Below are 24,313 nucleotides of genomic sequence, written 5' to 3' on the forward strand. Positions count from 1 at the left end.
AACATCTAACCCAGTCTGATATTAAAGATCTTGATAGCTTATCTGATGCCAAGTGACATTATTAGTTGTTGAAGATAGACCACAGTCAGAGATGAAAATTAAACAATAGTCCAACCACAGGAAATATCAGAAGAAAAATAAACCATAAGTCAGAGAAACAGACCTTAAGGAATTCTTGTCCAAATATTGGCATGAGGGAAGCTTTACCAGAACAGGGACCTTATTTGGGGAAACCATGCCAGGATTGAGCCATTTGTTAGGAAAAAAAATGGCCTAACTACTTCAGAGGTGCATCTCTAGATGGTCAACATAAGGAGTGATGTTCCCCCTCAACCCCAAGACTTTCCCCTTCCCTCTGGTCATAGGTTCTGCTATTAGGTACCCGGTACATTCCATCTCTTCAATCTTACAATATGACAGTAATGTATTAAGAGTGGATTTGTTTTACTGGTATGCTATCCCATAACCTGTCACACTGTCCCTTGCTTTATCATTATCTTATTGCCTTATCACTAGCCATATAGCCTTAGTATCATTCCTCTCTTTTACACCTCCAATGCTCTGAAAAACACAAAAATATCTTTTATATTTTTCTCAGTGTTTATATTCATTTTAATGAAAAAATATATATTTTGGATTGCATTACCTGACACAGCTTTCTTTTACTTCTCTGCTCCCTGTTTGTTTCTTTGTTAATATTCTAAACTTCCTATCTAGCTTTTAATGGTTGAGCACACTGTGTAAACACAAGAAAGTTTCTTAATTATGTTAAAAAATTCTACTTCAGGATACTTTATAATATGAATCCCTTAACTAAGGCTCTCCTTAAACACATTGTAGTTACTATAGCAGACAAGGTACAGAATATTTTGTTGAAGACTTTACAAAACAATATTAGTTGACAGGCTTCCCTATATTGCAGCAGAATACAGTATATCAACTTCTATGCAAAGTGAATTTAATTCTAGATATGAAACATCCATGATTTTCACATCACTATAAACAATTATGTAACAGCACCAATATCTCTGCTAGAACTAATCTACATCATCAGGGTTTTCATTATCAACACCATATTCTACAAGCCATTAATTATGAGCAAATGTGTTGAATTAATTCAGTAAATTTTTGGCTTGAAACTGGCAGAATATGGAAAATAAAAGCATCATGTTCTCATTGTACAAAACTTTGAGTTACTTCAAGATTTTGATGTTCTTATGAAAATCAGGGTTAAAAGGTATCACAAAAAGACTATTAAGTCTCCTTCAGACAGCCAACTGGGAACTAACGCACATTTATAAAGGACTGGGAGTTATGGCAGCAAGCACCAATCAATCACTGTGAGGTGTCTTGAAAAAGCTAGCTGGTCCTCACACATCCTCTTTCAGTGATAAAAACACCAAATGGCTGAATGCTAATTCTTCTTGCATTAACAAAACACTGACACTTGAGTGTTATGATTGTTATGTGAGTCTATAACTTAACATCACTGATCTTGTTATTCAAATTGTACCAGCAGGTGTTACCGAACTTCATCTAAATTCAGTAATGTGAATAGCAATAATTAAAAATGTCTTCTTTTAGTCAAATCTGACAAGGTACAAGCACATTCTCTCACAACAACTGAGGCAATAGTGATGGTGAGGATTATGGAACCACATTATCAAATTTTGTATTGGATGTTTGCCTCAACTTCAAGAGGGCAAACAATTTTAATATGTACAAAACACAACAGAACTGCACATTATGTACCTGAAAAAAATCAGATACAGTAAATGTCACTTTTACTTTTAAAGCTTCAGTGAGCTGTAGTCAATTCATACACTATGAAATCACACATGCAGCACTACCCCCTTCCTCAACAGGAGTAACATCACCTTCTGTATCCAAAAGGCCTTCTTCAGAAGCTTGAGATAATGTCTCCTCGGGTAGAGTTTCCCCTGCAACTGATGTTTGGCATGGTAGTAAAGACATTCGTGGTAGGCTGGGATGTGGCAATGGCTGCTGAATCTGTTGCTGTTGAGGCAACTGTTGTGATTGTTGAACAGGCTGTTGACTTTGCAACTGCTGTTGCTGTTTTAATGATTGGTGTTGTTGGTTTTGTTGATGAGAAAGTGGTGGAGATGAAGTTTGCACGGAAGACCTGAGGGAGGCCTCCTGGATGGGTGAAGGCTCGGATTCATGGCTAGTTGAGGGAGGACGAGAAGAAGGGGGACTTGGAGTCCTAGATATCTCTCTTGTACTGGCTAGCCTTTCCAATACTTTAACTTGACTCATTATAGCTCCAAGAAAATTTTGGTACCCCAAGCTGGAGAGAAAAAATAAAATAAATAAATAAATCATAATTCAATATATATATATATATATATATATATATATATATATATATATATATATATATATATATATATATATATATATATATATATATATATATATATATATATATATATAGTGGGGTATGCTATAACGAACGGATCCTACTACGAATATTCCTATAACGAACGGTTTTACCTATAAAATTGAGAATGCTATAACGAACGAAACTCCTACAACGAACATTATTTTATTTTTTTTTTTTTACTAATTTATTGTTTTTTTATTACAAGTATTAATGATATTGGTTATTTCAGGGGTTTAGATGCATATTTATGCACTTTTTTACAATTTTATATTATATTTTTCAGTGTTAAGTGGTTGTATTTGGGGGCCTGGAACAGATTAATCCTATAACGAACGAATGCTATAACGAACAAGGTTCTAGAACCAATTAGATTCGTTATAGCATACCCCACTGTATATATATATATATATATATATATATATATATATATATATATATATATATATATATATATACTTTTCATAATCATTATCATTAATTTAATTTATTTTTCCAATATGGAGTATAAAAGTTTCATCTATTAAAAATTCAACTGACAACAAAGTGGTAAGTAACTATCTAATTAAGCCCTTTCTTACTATGCTGTCGGATGGCCTCAATCATGAACAAAAACAAACTTATTTCACTAATCTTCATCAAGGAATTCTAACTGCTGTCACTTAACCATAAACTTTTCAGTACAATACTCTTCCATCATTCACATGGTCTCTAACTTTCTGGGCATCCATCCTACATTATCCTAGTACAGTACAGTAAAGCTCGAATAACGACGTTAATGTGTCCTCCAATATTGCAATGTAAGGTGAATCGTGTTATCACGAATCAATAAATACCATTAAAATAAAGCAATAATATATGAGATGCATTCCCAAGTGTGACCTTTTCATATATTTTGTGTGGCTTTTTACCCCCTTTTCCCCCCCAAAACAATAAAATTAACGATAATTGCAAACTATATTCTTTAATTCATGTAGATCCACAATGAAAACGTGGATAAGATAAATCTTGATAAAATCACACGGGAAAAGGGAAACAACGGAGCGCCTTAGCTTTCGTCTTTATTCAAGACATCTTCAGAGGCAACTGAAGATGTCTTGAATAAAGACGAAAGCTAAGGTGCTCAGTTGTTTCCCTTTTCCCGTGTGATTTTATCAAGATATATTCTTTAAATAATGTTTTTGAATGCACCTTATACAATATAAATTAATAATAAAATGGTCGCACAAGAGGAGATGGGACGCCATTGTTTTCGTTTGTGTTTACAGCCGGTAGTCCGGGACGATAGTTCTACACGAGAAAATAAGACCCTGGTTGTAGCTGTAATAAAATTAATGTAAAAAAATTAATATATATGTTTTAAGTAACGTTATCTAATGTTAATAAATAGAACAATAGAAGTAGCTAACCTCTAATGGCAAAAAAAAAAAAGAGATGGATTGGGAACGCCAACATATACATACGTGCGCATTTAAGGATACCGCGTCATTTATCTTTTTAAGAATACTGTATGTACAAAAGATTCATTATTGTTTATTACTGAATATGTATTTGATTGAATTAATCTTTATATACCGTATGCGAAATGAACAAAACAATTCATTAATAATACGTAGAATATTAAAACACACAAGAGGATAAGAGACGGCATTGTTGTCAGTGTTTACACCCATAATGCCAGTTATCCACTTGTAACTGAAAAAAATAAGACCCTGGTTGTTGTTGTAGTAAGATTAATGTAAAAAAAAATATGTATGTTTTAATTAATGTTATTTAATGTAAAGTAGAAGTAACCACTGATATTAAAGAAAAAGTGAGACTGATAGTGGAACGCCAATATATACAGAACGTGCGCACTCAAGAAAAGTCATTTATCTTAAGAATATGTACAAAAGATTCATTAGTGTTTATTACTGAATATGTATTTGATTGAATTAATGTTTATATATGTGAAATGAACAATGCAATTCATTAATAATACGTAGAATATTAAAACACACAAGAGGAGACAAGACAGCATTGTTTTCGTGAGTGATGATGGTTCCACATAAGAAACTGAAGAAATAAGACCCTGGTTGTAGCTGTAGTGAACTTAATTTCAAAAAATTGAATGCCTGTATGTATGTTTTAAGTAATGTTATATAATGTTTATAAATGGAACACTAGAAGTAGTTAACCACTAATGGTAAAGAAATAAAGCGAGACGATTGGGAACGCCAACGTATGAACAGTAAGTGCGTACATGTGAAAACATATCGTCATTTCTCTACATATGAATATGAAAGCAACACTTATTTACTGTTCATTTATGTTTTAAATAATACTTACGAATGTAAAACAAAAATACTACTCATCAATGGTGGCTAAGTCTAAAACATAAGGACAGCCTATGAATATTGTGTGAGTTTTTATTCAGATGACGAAGTCATCAGGTTCAACTCTGGCTGAAGCTGTAGGTTCAACTCTGGCTGAAGCTATAGCTTTCCATAAAGCTGTTGTTGAAACTGTTATTGAACCTGAAGTTGAAGCTGCTTATGATGCTGAATTTGGTGGTGTAGCTTAAGTTGATGGTTTAGGCCTTCGAATAATAAAGCTGTCGAAAGAACCTTGCACAGCTGCTTTCTTTTCTCTTTATACATCCTTATGTAGAGGTCATTTGCATTTATTTAAATTTTAATGCTTTGTTCTGTTAATGGATCCACTTCAGAAAATATGTTCATTGCTTGCTCCATAGACCTCTCACCTTTTTCAGATCGTTTTAACACATCTAGTTTCTAGTTTCTCGGCTAAGCTAATACACTTTCTATTAGCTTTTGAACCAACACTACCATCACTTGCTCTCTTGCTCATGTTGAATAGGGATGCAAAAATCATGTAAGAAACTTGAGAAAGTTTTTCTCCGTTCCAGATGCGTGAAAACAAAAGGCCCACCAAGCTCCGACTGTTGTTTACCTCTCATTAGCCAGGCAGCTTCTTTGCGCAAGGCGCTCTTCATTTTTTTTACAATAATTTTTTTTTTTATAATACATGTCGGGATTTAGTTATTATTTATATGAAAATGTAATTTTATTTTATTTTTATTATATTTTGATCGTAAATACGAATGAAATAAGGACGTAAATTGAATTGGGTCCTAAATTAACTTGGGTTTTAAATATGAAAAGTTGTTGGTCGACCCGTTGTTATCGGAGGCTTTACTGTACTGTGATTCATTCATTTTATCCTTCCATCACCTTCTTCAGCTCTTCCTCTCTACTGCCATTTTTAATTTTCCATTCTCTCAGTATGTTCAGACCACCTTAGTAAATCCTGGTCATTTCATTGTTCAACACCACATTCTTTTCCCTATCTCCATCTAAAGTCAACATTTTTTATTCTTTGCTTCGTAGTGATCCCAACATTATGTTCTCCAGTATACTCAATAAATGTCAGCTCAACAGTTCCTGGGGTAAATCTGAATCTGTCTGAACTCCTCAACAGATCCCCATATTTGCTTCTTCAGAAAGTTCTCTCTGTTTCCATTAATTTATAAATGCACATATTACCTTTCTTCCCTCTGCTTTTTAATGTTTAAATTTTTTTACCTAGTTTCCTGATACATCCACTCTGATATCGTAAATACTGTACTGGACCTCAATTCCTCCACCCTATCTCCATTCAAGTTGATATTTATTTATTCAATTCTTTTCTCCAACTGTTTTTCATTACTTTACTCTTTTTCACATTCATAATTACCTTCTCCTAGTACACACTCTTCTAAACTCATTCACTAACAATTGTAAATTTTCTTCTGAACTACTCAGTTGAGCAGTATCCTTGGCAAACAGCAGCTGAACCACCTGTCATCTGCATCTTGTATTCCTATTTATCAAACTTGCTTCCTTCTCTAACAATCATGTTTTTCACCTTTCTTGCTACCCCATCCATGGAAACACTGAACACTCATGGTGACATTATACATCCTTAATGTAAACTTATGTTCTCTGCTAAATAAAAGGTGTGTCTAATATGATGGGAAATATGGTCATTCAATGATAAAAGTGGTACAAAGAATGGGGTTTCAAAGCCCCTTATCTTCAAATTATCAAATCATCAATTAATAAGTAATACTGCAATAGAACTGCACACCATTCAGTGTTTGTAAAATGTAACAAGTCTTGTAGGCCTGATGTAAGTCTAGTTATGACTTGAGCAGGGATGTCGGAGGCCCGAGCCAGTGTCACCACTCTCAACACAGCCAGGGCATCTCGTAGCACCACAGCAACCACCACACTCCACTCCAGGCACCCAGCCTCCAGAAGTACCTGCACCAAATTTCAAAACTTTTTAATAGTTATAAATATCATAAACTTAAACTGCTGCCAATAAGAAGTTTCTAAAACTGAGTAAAATGCATCAACTGGGAAAAGTTTAATAACTAAATAACCTAAAACATAATATACAAGAAATGCAAGTGTAATCTTGAAATTCCATTTTATGGCTGAGTCCAGGACTACGCAAATCATGCAATGGGCTCACTGAACCATTGATCTCAACCCAGGAGACCTAACATTAATGGCTAAGGCTTATGATTAGTCTGTCCTCTCATATGCAACCCGAGAGAGATTGTAGAATCACAAGTTTTCCTTATAATACACTACATGACATCACGAGTGACTTGCTTTATTTTGAGTTCTACCCTCAGATATCAACTTCCAGTCACTCCAACCAGACTTCCACACTAACTCACACAAGGAATGAGGGATCTGAGCCACCTAGTTCTAAGTTTAGTCACAAAATGGGATTTTAGGATCAATCCTTCAATAATGGAGTCATCATTCACAAAGTGACTCACGTAACTGAAGCCAGGGAGAAAAAAAAATGATACTAAATGTTTCGACAGCTAATGCGACCCACACCCTGCAAGGAAAGTTAACCCTCCATTAAAAAATCTTATTATAGAAAACAAAAAACAAATATATATATATATATATATATATATATATATATATATATATATATATATATATATATATATATATATATATATATATATATATATATATATATATATATATATATATATATATATAATTTTTACAAAAAAAAAATTGAATCCATTATAAGAAGTCTTTTTGTCACTTGTAATTGGCTATACATAAATATACCTGCAGTAAGTATCTAAGCTGAACTTCTGCATGGGGGGGTGGTCTGGGTGTTGCTTGGGGTGGAGGATCTGGAGGTCTAGACAGAAGATCCCGTGTTGGATCACCACTTTCAGGACTCCAGTCTCCACATATACTGGATGTGTCATCACCATATGTAGTGCCTTCTTCACTCATGACACTTGCTGTATCACCTGTTAGATTAATTTCAATTAAAACTAAGTAATGTACTTGCTTAGTCTATTAGTTTTCTGTACAAAAGACCAACAATTTTACCACCATGAAAAGTTTTAAATAGTTGTCAATTAAGGGGATACTGTACTGTATCCCGAAACTTTTTTTTTTTGGTGGAAGAAAATGGCTCATGATTTGGATAGCTACCTCTGACACACTTTGGATATTAAAATAGTATGTGTGCAGCTACTTTTTCTACTATACCTGGCCCCACTAACAATATATTTTTTCATAATTGCGTTGATCAACAGGGTCACCGTCAACACGGTGACTTGTTCTGATACTTTCAGTATTTCTGCGACTATTCCGTCACAGCGACAGCCACCACTTACATGAACTTTCCTCTATACTAACCGGAATTTCCTTGTTTTTCCGGGTTGAGGATAAATGTGTTCGGTGCTGGATCCCAGTTCATTTTGCAAAGGGATCCGGATTAAGTGAGTACAGGTTAGAGAGTTTATTGTACAGTAAACGTACAGCAGTGTTTGCACAAATAAATAGAGCAAATCCTCGCTTAATGTCGGGGTTACATTCCTAAAAACATGACGTTATACGAAATAACGTGAAGTGGATCAATTTTCCCCATAAGAATTAGATAAAATATGGGAGTTATGTTCCTGAGCCTCCCTTTGCCCCATGAAATACATTACATATACAGAAAATCATTGCCATTTCTATAGAAAATAGTGCATGCATATACAACTACAGGTTGAACCTCCCTAATCCGGTACTCTATTGTCAAGCACCTCCAGTCGTCCGGCAAAATTTTAGTTTGCCAGATGGCCGCAAGTACCCATCGGCTCTAGTATCCATGGTTCGGCATACCCTGTGTTTACATCTGGTCCTCGTGGAGTTTGGTGCGTTCCTAGGTATTTCAAGTGTTTCTGTAATATTTCACTTGTTATTTACCCTTAATATGCCTCCTAAGCATATTTATTTTATTATTTCATTTACTGTACAGATATTTTTTTCTTCTTTACAGGTGAACATCACCAATTTATGTACAGGTACAGTAACTATTTTGTCATTTTAAATGCAGAATGAGAATTATTTTTTATCTATTTTCATTTATTACAATTACACTGTACAGTAAAACTTCGATATAACACGAGATACAACATGAGATACGTTCCAAGCACTTAAACCGAATTCGCACTAAATCAAAGTGTTGTTTCAATGGAATAATTTAGTTTGGTACTTGAGAGAAACACAAAATACTAAAAAGACTGAGAGTCTACCCAGATGCACCTCAGCCCATCTCCTAGAATAAACAAAACATTGTTTTTTGTAGTATTATGTTTAAACAAACATTCATAAATCAACACAGCTAAAATTATGGGACGTGAAATGGTCTGTTTACTGGCTGGGAAGATGGAGGGTAGGGGGGTGGGAGGGGGGTGGGAGAGGGAGGTGAGGTGATATGTTTGACAGTTGATGCCAAGGTCTAGTGCTTATTTATTTATCTGTCCTTAAGAGTGACTTTAAGTTTTTCTCTTATAAAATGTCACTAAACTGACATGAGAGAATATAATTAACATTGCTGGAATTCTTATAAGATAGTGATTAATTTGAATATAAACATGCTATAGCTCGCATTTGACATACAAAGAGCAAAATTTTTTATCTCTTGTGCAAAATATATGATGTTTATATTCAAATTATTCGCTGTCTTGCAAGGATTCCAGCAATACAAATTATATTATCCTAACTTTAGTCTGTGACATTATATAAGATAAAAACCTTAAGCCTAGAACACCAAAGCCTGGCTGGGAAAATGGGGGGGACATGTTTGACAGTTGGTGCCGAAGGTCTAGTGAAGTATTTATTTGTTTATTTGTGTCCTTTAGATTGAGTTTATGTTTTTTGCTTATAAAATGTCACAGAAGTGACCGGGGAGAATATAATTTACATTGCTGGAATTCTTATAAGATAGTGATTAATTTGACTATAAACATGCTGTAGTTTGCACTAGACAAAAAATTTAGTAATCATTTAGTACATTATTTTGAGTGCCCCCTGTACATGTACAGTACAACTTTGCCCTTAGGACAGTGTAGCGTGCCCAGAGAAACATTAGGTGCAAAACTTTAAATATGATGCGCAGAATGGCGCATCAATAATACTATGTATTTTACAAAGACCACCTGTGGTTCGAAAAATTCTATAGTCCGGCACAGGTCAGGTCCAAAGGGTGCCGGATTAGGGAGGTTCAACCTGTACTAAGTTTGTATTGGTACTAACCGATGGGCGGAGGTGGTAGAGCAAGTGTGTGGTGGTTAGTGGAGCGGAGGAGGCAGATGGCGGGAGGGGAGGAGTATGGCAGGAGCAGAGGAGGAGGGTGGGAGCGGAGGAGGGTGGGAGCGGAGGAGGGCGGGAGCGGAGGAGGGTGGTGAGTCACTGACTCTGCGGCAGGCTCTTCCTCCTCCTGCTCTGACTGGGGTTTCTCCGCTGCCGTTTCCTCCTCCTCCTCTGTTGTTGTTTGCTCCGTAAAAAGTAGTCCGTGATGACACTAAACGATGTTGTACTGAGTCATCGGGACGTTAAATGAATTTTTGGTATCTAAAGATAAGCGACATGGTACTGAAACGACGTTAAGCACGCCGACATTATACGAGGACTTACTGTACCGCTCTGTGGCTGTCCGACTGCAGCTAAACCCCCGTACCAATGGTGCTCTGTGCCAGATGTGTAGCTTAGATGCAAAAACATTCACCAATGCCTGAAAAAATTCTGTAGATGCGCATTTCTTTCCGGAGATGAAAGAAATTCTCTCAATACCCGGAAACACTCTGCACTAATTATTCCAGTTAATGAGGAGATTACTGTATTCTTCTTTATTAGCCCTTAAGTCCCGGGTTAGGGTGCTGCTGGCAGTACCTCCCCGCGCGGGGATAAATCGAGAAAAATCAACTAAAAAAAAAAAAAGCGGGAATAGGCAGACGTTCTGGAACATCACCTGGGGTGCGCTGATGAGACGTTCTGGAACGTCACCTGGGAGCTGAGGGTTAATTGAAACTTCTACAATTTCTTAGTAAGATCTTAATGGTTGTAATAGTTTTATATTTTTCTATTATTTTCCATCGGTGTGCTACCAACAGTTCCCGAGTGATTACAGATTACATATGATAACAGAAGCCTTAGAAATAAGTGAGTTCTTCAACACCTGGTATTTTGGATGATCTACATCATATCCCTTCTCTGTACAGTAGGGTACTAAAAATAATTCATATGACTTTATTGATACAGTAATTAATTTACTCTAATGATAAGTCTTTAGAACTAACATACACTGACCAGCTCTGGGAGACTGTGGCAGCAGAAGAGCTTGTCGAGGAACCACCTCCGATATAGAATATGGGCTAGTAGGAGAGTGGGGGCCATGCTGGGGAGTTACTGTGTGAGTGTCTCCCGTTGCTTGACTCAAGTACCCGCTGTCGCCAATCTCACCCGTACCAAGGGAAGCAACCTGCTAAAGCACAGATGATTAACTCTAACACATATCTGTATCATCTATTTTTTGTACCAATGCCAATGATTTCTAATTTATTATCACTAACTGAAGGCCACAAAAAATGGTGCATGATCCGGAAATCCCATCAACTAGCTGAGCCTTCATTCTGTCAGCTTAGATGTAAAAGGTATGTTGATCTATGTATCACCTCCTGAAAGAGCTAAAAAGACAAACACAGGAATATGGGCATTTTATAATCCTTCCTGGACTTGCCTTTGGCACAGTGATGGAGAGACCGTGCATCCTCTCCTCCACAAGAACTGACCTCTCATTTGGGCTTGCAACAGAACGAAGAGATGATACTGTTGGAAAACAAAATAATTGGGTAATGAAGCTACTGGATATATTATACAACCTCATATTGGATAGCTAATATTTATGGTATATCAAGCAATTTTTTTTTTACTGTAGCAGAGAGGATTTTTAGCCGTAAAGCTGAAAAAAGTGATATACATATTGTTACATTTTCTGTTGAATGTTAATGTTACTAACTTCTCCGTGGACTTTTTCCAAACTGGTGAGACTTAATGCAAATTTAAAAAGCTCAAATTTTATATGAAATGAGTTTTGGTGTTGTAATCTGCAGTGGTGAGAGTATTTTCATTAAGAAAGTATTAGAATACTATAGATGTCCATACCAATTCCCCTTCCAGGACACTAATTTGCTATATTTATAATACCCATAAAAAATCGTCTATAAAAAAGCTCCCCATGTTTCTAACTTTAAAAATTTTTTTTAGATAAAAGTCATCTAAACATGCCAGTAAAATAGAAGCTGTATTGGTTTTCATTTTTGTAAGATATTACATTATGTACAGTCGCTTGCATATGTAATGTTCCTCACCTCACAGGCGACTCAGTACATGGGGCAACACCACAGTCAAGGCAATCCAACTGGGGGTATGTCAATGACTACATTTAATTGTCCTTTAGATTTATGTCTGTTAAAAATATGATTATGTTGTTAGACTGTATCTGTGGCATTGTCATCTGTACACCAAGTCACCTCACAGGTGAGGAACATTATGTAGCTATGTGGGAAAATGAAATAATAACTTGCACATTTTATTTTCAGTAATATTATTCAATATTAACTAACTATATTTTGTCAATATTGAAAGATATACTGCATGATGCCACAAGGCTAGTCATTCCTGCAAACATAGTAACTTGGACTCATATGATCGGCAAACAATGCCAATAAACCTTAGAAACTGAAGAACTACCTCTCAATAATCCCCGATGTGTCAAAAATATTCTGTTCTGTTTTATTTTTGGCTACCAGCCCCATCCTTCTAGACTGGGGAGGAGATGTACATTAATCCTGAGTAGGTGACTTTCTCTCTAGATCAGGCACAGTTACTGTACCCTCTTTTATAATAGGAATGGCTTGATAAAGAAAATATAAAATTATATTTCAAATATGAAGCAATTTATGAGCTCTAAGCAAGCAGGTGAAAGGTGGTGTTGGATTTACTACCAGGGTAGCCTCACCAAAGTACTGGAAGCCTTGCAATTTTCACTCACTGGATTAGATAACTTTACACAATAGCCTTATTCTCTAATGGTTATAGTACTACAGCTACTGATACTTATTTTTACAAACATAACAAGAACTAAAAACTACGGCTGTCCAACAAAAGGACGTTTAACTAGTAAAACTATTTTGGACTGCAGACTAAAAACATGGCCCTTTACCAGAATAACGTCGAATATGAGATGTTGGGACGGATGGGTAGGGCCATGAGAAGTCTCTGTGTATCTGCTTTAACGATGCTACAAAATCATCAACACGGGATGCTCTACTTCGCTCTCTTCTTAGCCATGACACCAACGGGAAGTCTAAATGGGCGGCCATTGTACCTAAATCTCGCAGACGACACCCAAGTAGTAATTTCTGTGGAAAATTAATCAACAAAATGTGCCACAAATGAATAGTACTGCTACATATAGTAATGAATGGCATACATAAAAAAAAAAAGGCTTCTTTCTCCCACTGATAAAAATTAAATTTCTAGATATGTAAAAATATATGCTATATAAAGGAAGTTTCCTTGAAAATGCCTGCTTATAAGTGAAGCTTTATAGTAAATCTTGGCTTGAAAGTATTTTTTAGAAAGAATAAGGAATATAAAAAAGAGAAGACTGAATCACAAATAATATCAAATATTTAGAGAAGTGGGAAAAATATAATAATTTGAATACTGTGTTTGAAGTACAGTACAAGATGTGGAAGACCAGCAGTCTTGATGTGATATAAATAAGGCTAGACAAAACAAATGTGGCAGCAACCATATAGTGACTGCAGCCATTAAGCAGCTATACTGAAATGATGCTATCCATTTCCGTATTAATAACTTGGGAAGTGTTGTTATATCACTTACTAATATAATGTGGCCTTCATACAGTGCAACAGCCCGCCAGGCATAATTTTTTTTATATTTACAAATTAATGATTAACTCTTAGGGCCCCGGGTGACGTTCCAGAACGTCCGACCAGCGCCCCGGGTGACGTTCCAGAACGTACGCCTATTCCCACCTCTTTTTTTTTTAGTTGATTTGTTCTCAATTTATCCCTACGTGGCGGGGTACTGCCAGCAGCACCCTAACCTGGAGTTTAAGGGTTAAGTTCTTTATAGATACTGTATACCTTATTATACAGTAATGTATGCTGTTTTGATGATACTGTACTGTAAGTTATTGGTGGATTATAGGAAAAAATTTAATACAAAAGAGTAGAGGAATACTTTGAGTAGCCTTAGAATAGCGAACATCCACCAAATTCCTCTGCCACGTCCCTTTCCCAGCATCAGTTTACACCTTTAAGCCACATTCACTTGAGTAAAACTTTACCAGAACCCTGTAACACAAGTGGAAAATGCCTGGCAAAATATATTTGCACTTCTGGTAAGAAAACACCAAAGAACAGTATTAATATAGGGGTTAAATTAGATATTTGAAGGTGCTTTGAAGCATTTGAATGATCCGTCGACACTATCAGAATGCTTGGCCTACCTGCTATTTTCAGTGAGTGTGGTCCAAACAGAGAATGCAGATGTACAGTTCAAAAATTAATACAATAATCAATGATCTTAAATGCTGCAAGAAGCTGTAAAAACAGAAGAAGAGAGCTTTTCAGCTGTCATTGGACCAATATTTCCAATGTCCATCTTTAGATGAAGAGGCAAGCAATCCTGCAACTTCGTTTCATTAACTCCACCACTCCCTTCCACAGCTAGCCTCTAATTTTGTTATTTAATATTTTGGTGAGAAAATTTTGACAAGAAATGTCCCCTAAGAATATAACCCCTATTTAGATCATTAGGTCTATGGTAAATTTGTATTTACTATACTGTAATTAGTTTCATTTAATGTCTCACTTTTCAAGAATGCAGGTCTGATGTACAGCAAGGAATACCTGTACTGTACTGTACTTCCTTCAAAGATATCATGTAGAAATTACACAACAGTAATACTTTATGTATATTATGAAATGACTTCCTTATATACAGTATACAGTACTAGCATCTAATTATCTGTCTGTCTTTCAATACAGTAGTATATCATACTTACTACACATGGGACAAAAGTACCAGTACAAGCACACACCTTGGCATGTCTCTGCAGAATGACATCAAGAAAGAATTCTTCTGCAGTGGACACATCTTTGCTTATTGAATTACTCGAACGTTTTCGGGCAGCAGGTACAGCCTGACTTTGTCTATTAATTTCAGGTAAAACTTTGGCTGAATCTGAAGTGGTTCTCAAAACAGACTGATGTGCCACTGAGCCACTGTCTCCCAAAGCAATCTTAGGAGCAGAAGCCGATGAGAACGACCGTCCACGTAGAACCTGAGGAAGCAGTGACGATGTTATCATCATCTTTAAGCAATTTTCATATGAAATTAACATGCACATAAGTATATAAAAAATAATGGAGTGATCTTGAAATCCCATTTTATGATTGAGCCCAGAACTAGGTGGCTCATGTACATAGCTCTCACTAGTGGCTACAACTAACATGATGAACACATTTCCCTAAATGAAACAAGATGTGAGAAAGATCTGGGTGTTTATGTTAATAAGAGAACTGAAGTTTTCTGTTCATTGTAAGGTAAACCTTGCTAGAAAACTAGAAGGTCTAATATGAAGATCCAATGCATATGGACCCAGGGACCACAAACCCAAACTAACACATACACAAACCACTTAGACAACCTAGATACTGTGCCATTGAACCTAAGAGCCCACAGGAAACATGCATTAAAAGCCTACAATATGAGCTAAAATACAACACAATCTGTACTCACCATCCAAAGTGCTAGTGTATATCCATTGGGAATAGTTTTTGACTGGAATTTAGCATATATATTTTTTCTTTCATATACATCAGTACACTTAAATCTTTTAGGAGTAGAAAATCCCAAAATAGTATATTCCAAATGCATATACTGTATCTGTGTGTGTGTGTGTGTGTGTTTTCATGATCCCTGGCGACAGTTTTAGAAATAATAAATAAAAATAAAATAAAAAATATGAAATTTAGCAAGTTGGCCCCACAATTGTCAGGTGGGATTTGGGTGGTCAGTTCTCCTTCTCAAAAATGGAACATCATAAATAAAATACAAATTCAGGGGGGTTGGCCCACATAAGTGATAGTCCGGTTGATGGTGTGTAAATAGTAGTAGTCTATGTAGTAGAGTATATATACAGTACTGTACTGTAATAGCTGTCCATCAAAAGAAAACCCATGCGATGCTGGATTCCCCAGCTAGTTCTATGGGTTTTTAAGCAGGAGGGCACAGCTAGGATTGTGGCACGGCTGCCAAAAGCTTATTGAACACCATCAAATGGACATCTGAATCTCACTTCCTCCATATAACACTAATGATGGAGCCCCTTCTGTTAAATTCCAAGTTTTGTTCATTGAGACAAAAAATATATAATGTTCACTAAATGAAAAAGAAAGACAACATCTATTTGGCTAATGTTAAATACAAGACTTAAAAATTCCCACTCCATTTGTACACGTTCAGATTGAGTTGGCTGAGACAAACTATTTTAAAAACTTTTGCAGAATGACAGAGACCTGGAGGCCAATTACAGAGCTCTCAATAAATTTGAGACAAAGAAAGATTGCTGACGTTATCCCTGGGACCTGATATCAGGAAAACGTCCACCCCATTCTAGTGCATCATCAAGCAATGTGTGGTATCACATAATTGTAATTGAAGAATTACATGGAAGAACAATTATTTTTCCTCTACATTCCAACAGGTGGCCTTTTTTGGACACCAAATGGAGGTGAGGTGTTGACAATATCAAAGCAGCAAGTTAATTGTGATGGGTCAAACCTTGGAACTTGTCTGTAGCTAAGGGATTAAAAATGAAAAGTGATCTCAGAGCCTCATAATTTTTTTAATATTTACTGTATAATGAATTATTCAAGTGGACAACACAAGCCTGCAACTGGAGTATGTCAAGCCCCAAGCTAAGAAAAATACTGGGGAGAAGAGGCTCCTGGGGGTTACTGGTTAGTAACATGTAAGCTACAATATATGTACAGTATAAATGCAGTTTTTAAGACATCTGAAAAATAATGTACAGTCTCCTACAAGATTCTTCGAACACTGCTGGAGACAGCTGGCAACTCAAGGCCGTCTGTTTACTATAGTACGTAGTATAATATAATACGAAACAACAAAGCCCAACCAGTAAATTAAGCAACGGGGAATTAAGTAACCAATCACCAATCACTTTTACATGTATTCATAATTTTTACAATGTACTATTGTAAACAAATGACCTTGAGTTGCCAGCTGTCTCCAGCAGTGTTCGAAGAATCTTGAACGAGACTGTACCTTACTGAAAAACAAATCAAACAAATAGAAAACTAAATGCACTCATATATACAATAAAAATTTTAAGAGACAAAGAGTATTAGCCTATAATAAAATGTACTATGACAGAAGTATCTGTATATGTGCTCCCTTCCAAACATACCAGTGCTAACATTATCCACATAACATTGTGCTGGAACTTGTCCATTTGTGCTCACTATGATGATTGTTGAAATAACTGCCAAAAAATGGGTAAATACCAGTTAAGTGATCTGATTCATGCTTAATGAGGGCTTTAAACTTAAGACAGTGAATCAATAAGAGGTGCTGATTAATAAGAATAAACAGGTGCTTGGAACACAACAATACCAGCGGTATGCTTTTTTAAAGTAGATATCTATGTATTAGCGCAGCATCTTTATCCCGTTGCCCAGCATCCCATTTCCTGCCACTATTCTCCAGGTGAGGAATGGTTGGAAATTTCCCCACTCGACCCAGAAATTAATTTGCTCTCATTTTATATTCTGAAATTCATTTCTAAACAAAGCCAGTTTTTGAAGCGTTTCGGATACTGGGACACCAGATAAATGGTTCCATACATGTATATAAAACATTGTACACAAATTGATTTGAACTTATTAGTTTTTAATCCTCCAAGAATTAAAACATTATCACCTCCCAAGTTCAAGAGTATTTTTATATCACTAAATACAGTACGTACATTAAACCTTTGTTTAACCGACCCACCCCCCGTGTAACGGGTCTGGCCAGCTGTTTACCGTGTAAGCAACTGTTAAACATAACAATCAGATTCTGCTATACAATATTATTATGAACAGTTTAGAACCTCTAGGTCATTGATTATCGGCAGGCAACGGAAGAAGCTTACACAATTAAAAATTCACAGCTTCTTCAAGCAAGGTCGAGTTGGACACCTACACCTACTCCATCAGGTGTAAGCATTCCCAGCACATCAAAGTCGGACATCAGTTCCCCCAAACAACATCAAGCACAAGTTCAAGTGGAGTCTTCTTCAAACTCAGAATAACTACAGTACTGTACTGCAGTAAGTTTATTTGTTTATGACAGACAGGGAAAGTGAGTGAGTGAGAGATTGAGATAAAGATGACTGTACTGTACGTATTATTATTTCTTTATTACAGTATACTGTATATTGTACCTGTATTTACATATATTTGTTCCCTGTACTCTCATGTATGATTATTACCTAACTTAAGTGATTATCTTAAGCACAGTAACGCATTTTTGGTACAGTACCTCGATTAACCGACTTATCGGCTTTTACGACCCACCCCTACACCCATATAGGTCGGTTAAACGAGGGTTTACTGTTTAAGAAAAATTTGGTCCACAACTTAAAAACATAATTCTAATTGGCACTTTAATGGGTTTCACACTAGCTAGTTTCTATTTAAAAATAATATGGCAGCAATATGTGATATGTTCACTGCTTTCTACTATTTTTGGCTATGTTTTCTAAGTTACAGTACAGGTACAGGTAACCCCCAATATACGAAAGGGTTGTTTCTGTTGTCATTCGTTATGAAAATATGTTCAGTATATCAAATGGCAGAACCCACGTGCAGTATTATTGAGGATGATGTTTCAGGGAGAGAAAATGTTGGTCAACTAAGGTGGGTTTCACCAAAAGTTCACCACTACATGTTCTGTAAAAATAACAGTAAAAACAAACACATTGAAGATCATGAACATCTCTACGTATCCTGGGATGCCAATTTGACAGCATGACAGAAAAAAGGGTGTCTAAGTGTGACTGTTATTCATTAAGTGAATGATTAAACTCATATAAAGAAATGTGTAAAAAATGTGAATGTCTTTAAAACCAATTTCCATTTATCTGGCATACATACATACATATACTTGTAATTGTGTAGTTACTGATGATCATGATCTTATTCTTAATTCCTTCTCCAGTCACATTTTCTGTTGTGATCCAGTAGTTCTGTCTTGATTTGTCTTCAATTCTTTACTTATTGTCATCACAGTATTTATCAAAATTGACAGATTTATGATTTCCAATATTCTGGAGTTCTTCTGTACAGAACATGGAAATTCAGTTGCTGGTTTCTTATCTATAAATATTTCACCCAAAATTATACAACCCACAGAGTGATTGAGAGAGCATATATACATTTTATCTATTCTTAACTTATATCAGCAAACCAAATCATATGAACTACTGTATATACAAAAAAAGATGAATTTAGTACTGTATTAAAATGTTCCTAGCAGAGCTGAAGAATAAGCCGAATTTGGAAGCTATAAACTAAAGGATAATTTGCAAAAATTAGAGGAATTAAAGCAAAGAGAATGAAGGTGCTCACCACAGCGAGATCTTTTGAAGTACGTACAGTATTGTATCTACTTTAGTTATCTATGAGAGAAAAACAATTAATTTTATAGGACCACAAACATGGCTGGTATTTTGCGCTCCTTCCACAAGAAAGCTTTCACATTCTGAAAATTGTTCCCAACATACATGCAAAATCATTAAGAGCAACACACAACCCAAACTTTTTCTAAGTTAATAATACCTGAGGACCGGTGATCAGAACAGAAGAATGTCTTCTCAACATCTGTTTGATCTGAACCACAAATGTATGGATCAAATTAGTTACTCAGTAGTAAAAATAATATCTCCTTAAAAATATCATGAGCAATATACAGTACAGTACTACATAAGAAAATTTAGAGCAATATCATCAATTTAGACTTGCAGGCATCTACAATTCTAACTGAACTACACCATAGGAAACAAATTCATTAACTTTTAAAGGAAATCATAGACCAGTTACAGTATATGAGAATTGCTTACATATAAATTGTATTTGACAGAGAATGCTAATACTGTGCTTTACTTTCCCTTAAATATTAAAGGTAGAAAAATCAGTGTATAAGATAACAGCCAAAGATGGCAACCTCACCCCAATGCCTAATAGCCTTCAAGAAAAGTTAGACAAGTAACAATTAATGGACATCCAAACAGGCATCTGAAATACTGTACCAGATTTCTTACTTCATTATTTTATAAAATAAAAAAAGCCAGTGGCTCTAAGTTCTTTTAGACCAATGCCATAACATAAAAAATAATTAAGAGATAAAATTTTATCCAAAATCCATATTCATACCTTCAAGAAAAGTTAACCCAGTGAATTTAATGGAAAAAGGAGCAGGGAGAAGACCCTAAATATATAAAAGAAACAAATTCTTCAGCTCTGAAACTTTTTGAAAAATTCATCAAGCTATAATGCATTCAATATGGCTCTTTGCTCTCACTACTATTATAAGAAAAAGACCCATAAAGAAATTATGAAATCATAAAAAGTGGATCAAATTCAGTTTCATATGTGCAAACTTTCCAACCTAAAACACATACGGTAGTACCTAAAAAAGGGGACTAATTGGGGCAGAACCTAGTCTGGAAAAAGTGAAAGTTAAAAAACAAGTGAATCTAAGGGGAGGAAGGGGTCTGGATGTAACCTTGTTTATCTGGACTGTTTCAAGAAAATCAAAATTAAGTCTGGTTGTCGACAACTGTTTTCACCGATATTGTTTTCAACTGTAAAGTGTTATATGTATGTACTCTAAAGTAGAGTACAGGGGACCCCCAAGTTAGCGGTTCTCGGTTATTCGCGTATGACACCCTGGATGTACCCAAGAATGTCTGTGGGTAGTTTTAAAGTTGCCAGCACTTTCGCAGCTGGGACAGGGAGCCATTCATTCCAGACAGTAATTTCCTTTACCTATACAGTAGTAATGTAAATATGTGTGTGTGTGTGTGTGTGTGTGTGTGTGTGTGTGTGTGTGTGTGTGTGTGTGTGTGTGTGTGTGTGAGTGAGTGTGTGTGTCTACACACACACTCACTCACATACAATACTACAGGTAAAAGAAATAATTGTCCTTAGGGCAAACCCATAAAGGGAATACATGTACAGTAATCCCGTGTTTTTCACGTTTTTTTTTTTAATGCGGTTTTGACCATTCGCGTTTTTTTTTACTCAAAAATTTTATACACTGTACAGGTACATAAAATATTCTTTAAAAACAAAAATTGATTTTCCGCGCCATTTTCGATATTCCCCTGTGCGGTGCGGCAAACAGACGCCACCCTTTCCCGCCTCAGACACCCGCTGCTCAGAGAAGCCTCAGTCCACACGTGCCTACCGTACTGTGAACGCTACTGTGATTACCTCTTCTGTTCGTCCTCCCACGTGCATTCCACATGGCTCTGGGACGTAAGCCAGCTTCATCAAAGGCAAATATTACTAGCAAAGACTCTAAAGTGACCAAGAGATCAAGAATAGTGATGACCTTAACGGAAAAAACAGTTTTATTGGACAAGCTCAGAGGTGGTATGAGCTATGGCTTGAGATGTGGTGAAGACTGACAATTCATTTGTGTCTTTTGTCAGAATACAGGTCTTCAAATGGAGGAATGTGGGTGGAAGAGGACTGGCTGGCTGGCATGACTGCGTGAGGGCGGGCAGACGCCGGGACAGCAGGGAGAGGCTGGCAATGCGGGTGTTGCCGACCTCAGCGAAATATAATTTTTTTTTATTTACTTGTAAATAAATTTTTTTTGTATATAACTGTGTTTACATTTTTCCATTATTATACTACAATATGATTAGTTTCAAATATTGATGCTAGTAAATGCAGGTACAGTGCATCAGTGATCAGTGTGACCACTGGGCCGTGAGTGGAGAGCATGGTGTGGTTAAGTGCATGACCTACCCGAGCTGTTTGGTGGCTTTCAGGAACGTAATTCACACAAAAAACATGGGATTACTGTATACATTTCTTTGTACACGAGTGAAAATGCCTCTGTCCGTCCGTCCCGTCCGCAAAAGTTATTCGCAGATTTGGCGATTCGCGGCCAGTTTGAGAACCTAACCCCCGCGAATTTGGGGGGCCCCCTGTACTGTTAATAAATGTAGGTAGCGAGGTACAGTGCACTGATACGATATGTATAATGAAAGGACTCAGACTGAGACATGTGTGGCATACCGTGGGACACCCATGTAGAGGTTCAACACATAAAGAAATGTTTGTTCCCTTTATGATTTTGATCTTATAATAGTCATTTCTTTTACTTTTTTTTACACGTTATGTATGTAGGATTGTGTGTGCATGTAATTGTGTAAAAAAAAAGTGAAGAAATTTAAGTTTATCTGCAAAATTATGAGTCGAATGATAACCATAACATAATTCCCCCCAGCTTATACTAATGTACACATTTTTTGGCATATTCTGTATGTACAGTCACAATCCAAAGTTTCGTCACGCCCCCCTGGCTGGATGTTCGCCGAGGCCAGGGCTGAGGTAAGGCTGGGCGATCGGACGCAGACATTCCACCACCACAACACTCCGAGACTCACAGCACACGAGCATGGAAGGAAATTTTTACGAATTTTGACATGACATGCACCTACATAACAAAATTTCATTCATAAAATCAAAATCTAAACCAGCCATGGAATCGCATCCCGATTGCGCTCATTAGATGCGGCGTATGCAAAGACCCTTTCTTTAGTAAAGGTCTGTTTGCTCATAATGAATTTCACAGAGATTAGAGCAATATTAAGGAAGATATGGAGACTTTACCCTTCACCAGTCTCTTTGTTGAATGTGAAGAAATCCGTTGTTAGTAATTCTTCTAAATCGATGATTATATTTCTTACACAAATAATTATTCCAAGTTTATTAAATATCAATATTCCTAGAGTCCTTCTATTTTCTGATTTCTCTGTTAATACAATTTTAGTAAATCATAATTTAAAAAGGATAAAGACAGGCATCAATGAATTTGATGAGAAGTCATGAAAAGTAGTGTGTTAGTACCTGAGTGTTGGGAAGGATCATTGAAAGGTCCTCATCGGCACATGCAGGAGACACTGGAGGTGTAGCATGACTGAACCCCACCTTAGTGCTCCCACAAGATGGCAAAGATGGTTTGGGTGAGTCCAGGTCTGTTGGATCTGCAAGACAAAGGGTAGACTGTCAATTAGAAAAAATAAACCTACCTGTATATTAATAATAAGCAGGAAAACATGTCACCTACTTTAGGCATCAAGGAAGTCAGTGCTTAGGTAATAAAAAAAATGTAGTTGAGAGTTAAAAATGGTTTGAGAGGGAGAGATAACACGAAAATTTGGGTAAAATGGGAGGGGGTGAAGAAGTATGGGAACAATTAAAAAGAGTGCAGTTCTAATATATGCAGTCAAAGGCATCATTAAAATATTTAGTCTAATTTTTTTTTTTGTATAAAAGAGCCTTACCAATGGAACGAAGAAAGCGAATAAGATCTTTACTGAGATCCCACTTGCCAGCCTCTAGGGTTGCATCCAAGAGACGAGTAGCATGACTTCGACTAACTGTAGCACTTTCCAAATTCTGTAACATAGTTTTCCAAGGTTAAAAATATTTCACCTTCTCTCATATAATTTTGAAAACCATCACAGCTATTACCTACTTAGATTCATCCTTGACGAACGCTTCTGGTCAGTATTTTCATAACATTGTTCTGTACCACACCAAATCTTGTGGGATTACACATTATATTCAGAGTTCTGTGTTGATACATGATATCTTGGTCTGTCCTGTGCTTGTTCAGTCATGTGCTAAAAACCAACATGTTTGGAACCTGACTAGTTGCTTAACTAAGCAGTTCTATATGTCTGTTATACACATGATGTTCTATTTAAACTTAGTTTGTGATAATATACTGTAAAAACTTAAAACTATGATCTCTGGTATTTTTGCAATACAATATGCCCTCAATGTTGGGCATGGTCTTTCCTGATGTATTCTTTGCATCACCTCACATATTTTGATCATTATCTCTACATACTGTGTGGTATATTACAACATTGAACAAATCTTTAGCTTTCTAACATTTTTATAATTCAAGTTCTTCAGCTTGGACACCAATTTTTGTTGCCTATCTCCAAACACCTTCAATTGTGTGACTCATTCACCTTAAAGTGTTACCATGCTGCATAATGTACATGCATTCCCTGACTTACAAAATGGTTCTGTTCCTGAAAACCTTTTGGATCACAATTTCCCAAAGACTCCCTATATAAAAGAATTCCCCTAAACGACTTAAAATGCTAAAAAAATAAATAAACATGTTTTAATGA

At 36.1% G+C, this 24,313-nt stretch overlaps 1 protein-coding gene across 2 annotated transcripts in view; it reads right to left on the reverse strand.

Annotated features, from left to right (window-relative positions):
• Window positions 1-579: 579 nt before the first annotated feature.
• The window catches only part of LOC121868288 (guanine nucleotide exchange factor subunit Rich-like), a 51,182-nt gene continuing 27,448 nt past the window's right edge, over window positions 580-24,313 (reverse strand). Inside the window, exons 18-27 of one of the 2 annotated variants that reach the window (XM_042368720.1) lie at window positions 23,450-23,564; window positions 23,013-23,149; window positions 19,707-19,757; window positions 14,900-15,142; window positions 12,989-13,187; window positions 11,504-11,592; window positions 11,074-11,245; window positions 7,549-7,739; window positions 6,530-6,705; window positions 580-2,308 (exon numbers count right to left, since the gene is read on the reverse strand). In XM_042368720.1, the coding sequence (XP_042224654.1) occupies window positions 1,825-2,308; window positions 6,530-6,705; window positions 7,549-7,739; window positions 11,074-11,245; window positions 11,504-11,592; window positions 12,989-13,187; window positions 14,900-15,142; window positions 19,707-19,757; window positions 23,013-23,149; window positions 23,450-23,564 (1,857 nt within the window). In that variant the 3' untranslated portion in view covers window positions 580-1,824. The remainder of the gene's footprint in view (window positions 2,309-6,529; window positions 6,706-7,548; window positions 7,740-11,073; window positions 11,246-11,503; window positions 11,593-12,988; window positions 13,188-14,899; window positions 15,143-19,706; window positions 19,758-23,012; window positions 23,150-23,449; window positions 23,565-24,313) is intronic. The other variant, XM_042368722.1, reaches the window with a different exon arrangement.

The sequence above is a fragment of the Homarus americanus genome, unplaced genomic scaffold (assembly GCF_018991925.1).
Source record: "Homarus americanus isolate GMGI-L3 unplaced genomic scaffold, GMGI_Hamer_2.0 scaffold19318, whole genome shotgun sequence".
Taxonomy (NCBI): domain Eukaryota; kingdom Metazoa; phylum Arthropoda; class Malacostraca; order Decapoda; family Nephropidae; genus Homarus; species Homarus americanus.